At 33.7% G+C, this 10,644-nt stretch overlaps 1 protein-coding gene across 1 annotated transcript in view; it reads right to left on the bottom strand.

Moving 5' to 3' along the window:
• Positions 1–10,229, bottom strand: part of LOC111701012 (rab GDP dissociation inhibitor beta) — an 11,613-nt gene extending 1,384 nt beyond the window's left edge. The window contains exons 1-13 of the mRNA XM_023472119.1: positions 10,144–10,229; positions 9,935–9,956; positions 9,160–9,329; positions 8,525–8,598; positions 7,510–7,599; positions 6,679–6,753; positions 5,788–5,861; positions 5,161–5,225; positions 3,903–4,003; positions 3,716–3,786; positions 2,363–2,435; positions 1,728–1,817; positions 66–185 (exon numbers count right to left, since the gene is read on the bottom strand). Of these exons, the coding sequence (XP_023327887.1) occupies positions 66–185; positions 1,728–1,817; positions 2,363–2,435; positions 3,716–3,786; positions 3,903–4,003; positions 5,161–5,225; positions 5,788–5,861; positions 6,679–6,753; positions 7,510–7,599; positions 8,525–8,598; positions 9,160–9,329; positions 9,935–9,956; positions 10,144–10,204 (1,086 nt within the window). The 5' untranslated portion in view covers positions 10,205–10,229. The remainder of the gene's footprint in view (positions 1–65; positions 186–1,727; positions 1,818–2,362; positions 2,436–3,715; positions 3,787–3,902; positions 4,004–5,160; positions 5,226–5,787; positions 5,862–6,678; positions 6,754–7,509; positions 7,600–8,524; positions 8,599–9,159; positions 9,330–9,934; positions 9,957–10,143) is intronic.
• Positions 10,230–10,644: the final 415 nt, after the last annotated feature.

Here is a 10,644-nt window from a genome sequence, read left to right as displayed (position 1 = left end):
GGGGGGGGGGGGGGGGGGGGTCTTCGCTTAATATTTCCGAATCTAAATATCATTAAATATCTGACCAGGAGGAACTTCTGCTTGATGGGACCGAGAAGGTTGATCCCAGGCTGTATCTCAGCCTCAGGGTTCTCAGTCTCCACGTTGGTAGAGACCATCGCTATAAACCAACCTTTACTAGCAACCTAGAATAAAGTAGAAAAAATTCATAATTTTCTTCCATATTAGCTGGGAACTTATGTGTTAAAATTCTATTCTTGAACACTCTATCTCGATATCCAATGTGGGCACTTTCTATTTGAGGATACATGCTTAATTCCCGAAAAAACAAATTTCCTTGCAGGGTATAATCATCAGGGGATATCAAAGATAAATTAAATCAATCCGTAGGTCTGCATAAAATGAAGATAAGTGCTTGATCTTGAGACTTCTTACTTCGAATTTTCTACATAAAATTAACTAAGTGTACTATCAACTCACATTCTCCAGTTTTCAACATAAAATTAACTAAGTGTACCATCAACTCACATTCTCGAATTTTCAACATAAAATTAACTAAATGTACCATCAACTCACATTCTCGAATTTTCAACATAAAATTAACTAAGTGTACCATCAACTCACATTCTTGAATTTTCAACATAAAATTAACAAAATGTACCCTCAACTCACATTCTCGAATTTTCTACATAAAATTAACTAAATGTACCATCAACTCACATTCTCGAATTTTCTACATAAAATTAACAAAATGTACCATCACCTCACATTCTCAAATTTTCTACATATAATTAACTAAGTGTACCATCAACTCACATTCTCGAATTTTCAACATAAAATTAACTAAATGTACCATCAACTCACATTCTTGAATTTTATACATAAAATTAACTAAGTGTACCATCAACTCACATTCTCGAATCAATAATGAATGAATTCACTAAATGTACCATCAACTCACATTCTCGATTCAATAATGAATGAATTCACTAAAGCTTCCTTGTCTAATAAGAAAAATAGTAAAAAATTCTCAGTCTCCACATTGGTAGACACCATCGCTTTTAACAAACCTTTTAAGAATGTTTGACGTAATAATCAGGGTGCTTAGGTTCCGGCAAACTTTTAGCATCCTGGATCCAGATCCGGAAAAAAATTTGCGGATCCAATATCCGGATACAAAAGGCAAAAAATCGACCTGAATGGTTCATTTAGTTTCAGCATAAAAAAACCCATCAAAATATTAAGAGCAACAAATAGTTAAAGAAAATTTGCTACCATGAGATGACAACTTTTGAATCGCAAATATCGAGATCATCTACTGATAAATTTATTCTTTTTTCAATATCCTGTATAAAATGTCGTCTGTGTAAAACGCACAGCCAATCAGAAGCCAGGGAAATATACATTTAACCCAAAAAGGAACAGAGAAATTGGGGATCTCCTAATTCATAAAATCAATCTGATTCTGCATAAAATAAAAAAGTGCCCAATGTGGGTTTCGATATCATTCCCCTTTAGGGGGAGGGGGAACGATTTTGGGGAAAAAAAATAAAAAATTGGACATGCTAAGACAATTTTTTTTAAAAAGCTTTTTGATACCCAATTCAGCGAATATACCGCAAAAAGAAGTACATATAACATCTCGGGAAAATAAATGATTTCCAGACGGGGGGGGGGTTCTAGAAAATAAACACCCCTGTGTGTATCCTGTCCATATCATAGTGTACCTGGGTAGTAGAAGAGACCATGGTCACGTAGATATCAGAGTTCCTTCCAACCTGCTTCTGCGGGATAATTATCTGGGTGGACAGGGCGTCCTAAAAATAATTCATTATCAAAATATATTAAAAAATATTTGAAATAACTTTTTATATAATATGTTAAACGTAGATGTAGACTGAAACCAGCGTTATTGCTCTCCCAAAAACTCGTAGAGATCAGGAACTAATATAAGAAAAGAAGTATTCAACGCATGATTGAAGTTTTTTATATCAACATCATGTTTCATGTTTTATAAAAATAATATGTTTAGATCATTAGTATCATTTTATTAAATTAAATCAATCAATAAATCATGATTGAAATATAATTTCATTTTCATAAAGATACATCTTATTGAGGACTAGCATGGGAACCCAGCTTTGACAGGAAACTATACTTAGCTTTCTGGGGCTATACAGAGTTCCCAATTCCTTTTTTTTTAAAGAATCGTCAACTTTATTGTATCAACACCAAAATTCAATTCTTTTGAAATTCATGTATCACTGAAAACTCAGATTAACAAAATAATCTTTATAAAATGTACAACTGCAGAGAAACACATCTACAACAAGAACTGAGAAGAAAGTTTTTAAATTTGTACCTTTGTATTTGGTATTGGGTGGTCAAGAAGACAGATACATCGAACTACTTGTCCGTTCTTCTTCACACGATCCCTGACATATTGCAGATATTGAACAACTTGAAATATTGCATTTTACAAAAAGACATTTTCCTCCTTTGTTATGTACATGGTGTCCCACATTATATTGGATCGTGTTTATATATTTAAATTACGATTTCCGGGACTTTGCAGTAAATTATAAAAAACAAATCATTAAAAAAAATTATATATTGCTAATTACAGATTTGTATGCAGAAAATACTTGGTTAGTATGTGGGCATATTTTGGCGTTAAAGCTTGGAGATCATCTAATATGATAAGGGAAGCTCAGTATCAGTGCTTAGGATTCAAGGGGTAAAATATCAACCAAAAACTGCAAAAAAACTTTTTTACTACTAAACCCCGAATCTGAACTTTTGAAAAGAGAGATTATAAAAATTTCCTCATTTCTAAATGGTTCATCAAGTTTAGGATAAAAATATGCGAAAAAATAAAACAAAATGAAAATTAATTTTTGTTAAAAAACTTTAGTAAATCAGTAAAGAAATGACCTGGATCCACACTGGAAAAAAATGGACCCGGATCCGCATCAAAATTAAATGTATCCTAAGCACTGCTTAGTATAAGCAGTGGCATAAGCAATAAGCATTTTTACTGAAGTAGGGGAAAAAATTAAATCCCTTGAGAAGTATTAAAAAATGGAAATCTAGCAAGGGCTAGTTTCAGAGCCATTTTTTATTCTTATTCCAAAGCGATCAATTCCTTTACTCACTTTCCTTACTTTATACATCAGATTAAAGAAAGTAAAACTTTTTAAAAAAAATATTATTAATTTGCAACACTGACAAAAGCAATTTAATAACAAAGCGGTGACCATGCATTCTTAAATTCTAGAAACTTGAAAGATTAATTTTAGAAGGTGGGTGTCGCCGGTGGGATGGGGAGGGGGGGGGGTGTAGTGCATTAGCCAATCCCCCTTGCGACAGTTCATCCCCACTAGTATTTTAACAATTTTAGCACAATGTTGTGACACTTGCCGATATTAATTAATTGTATATTGATTGTAAAAAAATGTGTATGAATAGTTTGATAATTTGAATGGAAGACGACATTTGAGAAGAACTAACTTATTTCCCCCTCTTTCAAATACATTTTAAAACTGAACGCGCATATTGAAATTCTATTTTTTATGTTGTTACATTGGTGTTTAAGTCTAATATTGTGTTGACAAATATTACACTAAATGATGAGATGAATTATAGAAGGGGAGATAAACTGATTCAGGACAGGGGGGGCACGGGGCAGTTGACGTAATTCATCAATTTTACTTACGTGACATATGTAGGATCACAGTAGACCTGTTTACACTTAGCAGTCTCAGTTCCAGATCTTACTCCTACCACCTGTAGATTTAACAATTATCAATCAATCAATTCATTTTTTCAAGTTTCAATCAATTTATTAATCAAATTATTATTTCAATCAATTTATTAATAAAATTTTACAATTAATTATTTACAAATAAATTCATATAGGTTCCTCCATAGATTGCGGAGAGACGAGCAAACCCTTGGGGGAGTTCTCCAAGACCATACAGAGGGTACAGGTATGGAGACTTACCTAGAAAGTTAAAGGAACAGTTAGTGAATTTTAACCTCACCCTTGTGTAAATATATATGTGGGACGCACTATTCCTTTTAAAGGGACTGTAAAGGAAAAATGAAAGGGGGTATAGGCTGAAAGCATATCACTTTAGCTCTTGATCGCGACCTATGAAAGTTATATCTGATGTTCCAGTCTCCAGAAATTGAAATAATACTGTGTCAAATTTATACGAAAATTCATATATATACAATTGTGTATAGAAATAGTAGGTTTTAACAGATCATATTCAGCAAATACGCAACCAATCTGAAAACGAAGATATCCCAGAGAAACCTTGTTTTAACTTAGGTTTTCTCCAATTATTATTTCACAATTTTTATTTTTATTTGTAATAGGTATAATTGATAATATTATTCATAAGTCCGTATTACGTCACCAGAACTCTCATCGATAGTGGTGCAGTATACTGGTCACGTGATTCTGTCTGTATAACTTGACCAGTATACTGCACTACCATTGGTGGGGGTTCTGGTGACGAAATACGGACTGATAACAATATTATCAATTAACATTAAAATAAAAAATAAAAATAAAAGGATACCGTAGCTATACTATTCCATACAGAGGGTACAGGTACGTTACCTTGTCTGGAAAGTTATAGGTAATATAGAACTAATTTCAAATGAACCTCATGCAATTTGTACAGTTTCATTCACTACGGTACCTTCATCAGAGGAGGAACAGTAATTAAGATATCACCGTTTTTTCCTATTTAAAAATGATTAAATTCTGTTAATTTCTCTCGTTTCTCTACTACATAGGTCCTCGAGTCACTTTCAATGTTCAGTTAGAATATCAAAGATATCTCATTCAATCTTAACCAGACAAAAGTTTTAAGGGTACCGTTGTAAATCAAACACGTTTTCAAAGTGTGCCAAGTGTTCCATTATAGAAAGAAAAAGAGGTTTATATATTGTCGTCTTCATTCGTGTTGATAAACAACACTGAAAACAATTTAAATTAAACCCCGTCACCCTTCAATGTGTGATTTCATGGTCGGGTGAATTGGTGGAATTTGTTTTCTCAAGACAGTTTCTCAGTCTTCAGTGCCAAATTGCAGGGGCGATTAAATTCAATTTCCCCAAAAATAATTCAAGTATCATCATTATTACCGTACTTAGCCAGGGAGTTGCTGTAGAGCTTAATTCTCTCGATAGCCTCGAGGCATGGCTTATTCCTAAACAACAATTAATATTTTGATGTTTAAAGGGACAGACCGGCAATGTAAGGTAGTTAAACTGAGTTGATCAGTCACAAATCAGTTCTTTAAGTCAAGCCGAAGGTCGAAATTTATAAATGGCAAGAATTTGTTGAACTAGGCATGGCTGGCTACTTATCTTTAATAGCCGTTGAACCAGCCATGCCCAGTTGAACTACTTTTTGCTAATCTTATGTGCAAATGAAAATTCATGAATATTGGTGGCAAAAAGTCAAAATTGTTTTACAAAAATGGGAACAATTTTTCTGTCGGGGTTTACATGGATAAAAACGGAAGAAAAGAAAGACACTTATTCTTCAATTTAATTAAACTACCATTATAGCGTAATGTCCGAATTTAATGAATTTAAGCCGTGTCTCAAATCCCCCAAAAACCGGTTTCATTTGAGCGCCGGCTCAAATTCTAAATTCGGCCTCTGATCAGTGAATTTGAAATGATGGTAGAGTTGAAACTAGAAAAAAGAAAATGATGAGTCACCGAAAAAATATCTGAGGGCAAAAAAATCCTGAAAAATTTGCACCTGTACTCATCGTCCCTGTAGAGGGCCAGGGCATGACCAACGAAATCACAGGTGTTCTCGTCCAGACCGTATTTCTAAACATAGGTTTGTAAACAATCAAACAGCTCGTGTTTTGCTTAAAAAAAATAAATAATTTTGGATATTGTTTAGCTTTTACTTATGCTTTCTTTAATTAAATTGGAAACCTATCACATGACCAACGAAATCACAAGTGTAAGACTGTAATTATAAACAAGTTTGAAAACGTTTTTTTTATGTAACAATTTAGAACTTTATTGCTCTGCATTTTAATGGAAAAAAAGTCTTAAATAGACTGGAAATAAGAATACATTAACCAAAAAGCAGGGGTAATTTTCTCTCTCTAAAATTCTAAAAATTCATTTGCAAAAGAAGATTTTCGAAGCTTTTCGATACTTTTTACCCAAATTTAAAAACAACCTTCATTTTTTGTCAATATTTAAATTTTTCCATCGAAGAAAATCGAAAATCATTTTTCTTAACTCAATTATTCCTTGAAAAAATCGCGATTATAATACAACTTTACAGCGACAATAAAACAACTTTATTGCGACAATAATACAATTTTACCGCGACAATAATACGACTTTACCGCGACAATAATACAACTTCACCACAACAATAATACAACTTTACCGCGACAATAATACAACTTTACCGCGACAATAATACAACTTAATCGTAACAACAATACAACTTAATCGCAACAATAAAACAACTTCATCGCGACAATAATACAACTTAATCGCAACAATAAAACAACTTCATCGCGACAAAAATACAACTTAATCGCAACAATAAAACAACTTTATCACAACAATAATTAAATTTTTAAAAAGACAAACAAAACCAGAAATTATATTCAGCGCATACTTTGTAAAGCTCGTCCGTGGTATTCTTATGTGGATCCATATCCTTCCAGGTAGCAGGGTTCTGAGCATCGAACTCCTGAAACATTAAAAATATGAAAAAACTGCGGTGGTTTACATTTTATCGGATAAATTATGTATTATAATTTTTGGTAAAATATTTCATAAACGGCGTATAATTTACATCAGTAATTTTTAAACCGCTTATCCTCCATGATGATTTTCTTAGAAACAGTTTTCTTAGGGAACCCTCCATTATTATTTAATGGAGAAATAATGGTATTGTTTTGTAGTAAAATAATTTTGTGTTCTTTAGATGTTAGTTTTGGGATTTTATTCGCTGAATAAACATTCGCAAAAACAAGTTCTTAAATCTTCATTCCCCTCCAGCTGACATGTACATAAACTCCACCTGACCTGTACATAAACTCCCCCTCACCTGTACATAAACTCCACCTGACCTGTAAATAAACTCCTCCTGACCTGTACATAAACTCCTCCTGACCTGTACATAAACTCCTCCTGACCTGCACATAAACTTCAGCTGACCTGTACATAAACTCCTCCTGACCTGTACATAAACTCCACCTGACCTGTACATAAACTCCTCCTGACCTGTACATAAACTCCAGCTGACCTGTGCATGAAATCCACCTGACCTGTATATACACTCCAACTGACCTGTACATTAACTCCACTTGACCTGTACATAAACTATTCCTGACCTGTACATGAACGTTGGCTGACCTGTACATAAACTCCCTCTCGCCTGCACATAAACTTCAGTTGACCTGTACATAAACTCCAACTGACCTGTACATAAACTCCAACTGACCTGGACATAAACGAGGAAGTTCTTGAATCTTCTCTTCTCAAAGAGTCCCATCAGATCAGAGGTGAGAGCTTCCTTCTCATCAGCTGGAACCTGATTAGGATAAAAAATTGTTCCGTTTGCCTTGTCAATTGGTTTGCACACAAATTTAGATGTGTTTTGTTCGCAAAGAACAAAATTAAACCAGGGTTTAAACTTGGCATGATCATAGAAAAAACAAAATAAGATATTTTTAGTCGATCTTGGCGTTTGGAAAACGTAAGGTCCAATTTAAAATAAAATTTTAAAATTTCAAGTGGTTATTTTCTAATTTAATTGCATGATTTAAGTCAGTGGAAATATGCATAAAAGGCCAAAATGGCCTCGAGACCGATACTTTTAGGATCAGAGGCTGTAGTTTATGTATGACCCCGAGGTTAACATTTCACAAAAAATTAATTATAAGAATAATTAACCCAGTTTGAAGGGAAGGTTCGATTTAAATTAAATTATTAATAAACAGAGCTGAGAACTTTAAAATGGTGGACATCGGGATTAATGCTTCATCCACTCTTTTTCTTAATCTCCAGAGCTGAAAACTTTAGAATGAGATATCCTTAACACTCATCTGTTAATTAATCTGGAGATTAAATTAATGAGGACAACAAGCAATATTTAATCTGGAGATTAAGGAAAAGAGTGGATCAAGCATTAATCCCGATATCCACCATTCTAAAGTTCCCAGCTCAGATTTAATAATGCTTGTTTTTCTCCAGATTAATTAACCGATCGGGATTATGGTTATCCAATTCTAAAGTTTTCATGTCAGAGTCTCTTTATTACGCTGAAAATCAGTGAACAACTTTAGTGGCACTTAAATAATAAAATAACGCGGAGCATAAGAAACAGAACTCATTTGAAAAATGATTGTGTATCATTATCGTTTGGATTTCAGTGTTCAGGGGCTAGATTATAAAAGTGGAAGTTATGTGAAGTAGGCCCTTACTTTTTTAAAGATGCTTTTTAATATTTTTCTCACCTTCGAGATTTTCCCCGACTTGCCCATGACGTAGCTTCCCTCGATTGACTTGAACTCGAGGTATCTTGTCACACCTGAATTATTAAATATCATTATAGCTCTTATCTTAGAACCAGGGGCACATACTACATCTATATAATAAAACAAGACATTCGTTTATATATATGTTGTCAACGGCCAAACGGCTGGACCGATTGGGCTGATTTTTTTGAGGACACTCATGGGTGGTCGGGTGGTGTTTAAAAAATGTTTTAAAAAATTTCCAATTTTTACACATTTTTTTCCAATTTTTTCAAATATATTGAAAAAAAATTTTTTCTTTAAATTTTTCCACGGGCAACGCCGGGCCCTTCATCTAGTATAATATTAATCTTCACAAAATTTCCTCTCTTAAATTAGTGTGCAAAAAAGGTTCTTTTTTATACTTTTCGGAGAGCTTTTAGGGCAGAAGGTCGTAAATGGGCAGATGTAAATATGTCTTCTTTGAAAAATCGATTTCCCTCTTAAAAATCAAATATCTTAAAGATTTTTTTTGNGCAATTTGGTGTATAAAAGGTACAACGTACATATAATAAGAATTCAAGTTAAAAAAACTTTATTATTTTTTTTCTTCAAAATTCCTTCCCCAAGTCTACCTGTGTGGATGAGCAGCTTGACCAAGGATCCCTGGGCCATCAAGAACTTAGGAATCAGATCCACATTCCAATCCCTGAAATTAAAACAAAATAAAATATCAAATAAAAAAATCAAAAACTTTGAGAATCTCAAGATGATATAAAAGGCTATACATTTTTCTTGAAATTTCCTTCATTATCTCTGCAGCGTAAATCCTTCAGACGTTTTTTACAGAAAAATAATCTTATCTCGACTGGAACAGTCCCCTTCCCTGGACCAATGAAAACTATGAATTTAAGGTGGTTTTCTGGCCCCAATGGGTGCTGAGACCCCCCCCTTGAAAAGAAAAAAAAATGTAAGCCCCCCCCCTGACAAATTCCAAATTCCAAAACCCAAATTTGAACTATTGAAAAAAAAGAGAAATTATATAAATTTCCTGATTTCTGAATGCTTTTTAAATTTTGCATAAAGTTAAGAAAAAAATTGAAAATTCTGCTTTGTTAAAAAATTCAGCAAATGAATAAATACCCTCAGGATCCCTTTTTCCCAGTGCGGATCCAGGATTCAGATCCGCATACAAATAAAATGGATCCTAAGCACTGTAGCGTTATANAATGGTCTTAATCTAACCTAACCCTAAATATATACTAATTTTGATGAAAATTGTTGAAAAAGTAGTAATGTACAAAATTGATAGGAGGGGGGAGGGGGCAGTCAAAACATATACTAGGACGGACTCCACACTCTATAAAAGTTTAAGAGCTTCCCATGGCTGAATTCCTGCTTACGCCCCACTGAAATTCCTTAGAATAGGCAACTACAGAAAAAACGCCATAAAGTAAAAAATAACAACAAAAGGATCTGGACAAAATCAAAATAATATTCTCTTTGAAAGAGCTTAAAAAGGTTCTGAAGGAAATTTAATTGATATTGATAAAAATTCATAAATCTATTTACATCAATGCGTTCATGGTTAAAGAAATAATAAAAGAACATTTATTTACCAGATAGGATGCATTCAGTTAATCCTGTTCCCAGAACAATACAATCATATTCCTCATCCATCTTAAGAAGTCAAACAGTTCTGAAATAAAATAATAACAAAATTAGAAGTCATTAGCCTCCATATTGAAAACAATTTGTTTATTATTCAAAACAAAATAAATCACGAAAGTTTGAAAAATTTGTAAATCTCTCAAAAATGATTTGATTAGAAAACTATTGATGGGAAAGGCGGTGAGCGGAGAAGCTGCCAATGAGAGGAATTGACGTGTGGCAGGCTGAAGCCGGGTGGAAGGGGTGTGTGTGAAGAGTCAGGGGGGGGGGAGAGATTGTTGATCTGAGCGAACCTTGCGGAGGGAATTTGAACTAATTTGCCGGAGAGTATTTTCAATATCTACGACGACATTTTAGAAAGACATTCTACTGGGTTTACAACATCGTCTATACGCAACATCCCCCCTACTGAACTTCTGACCTACTGTTGGGACTGCGGGGGGGGGGGG

Source organism: Eurytemora carolleeae, unplaced genomic scaffold (genome assembly GCF_000591075.1).
Source record: "Eurytemora carolleeae unplaced genomic scaffold, Eaff_2.0 scaffold345, whole genome shotgun sequence".
NCBI lineage: Eukaryota > Metazoa > Arthropoda > Copepoda > Calanoida > Temoridae > Eurytemora > Eurytemora carolleeae.
Note: the sequence above shows the minus strand (reverse complement) of the source record. Positions and strands in the feature narration are given on the sequence as shown.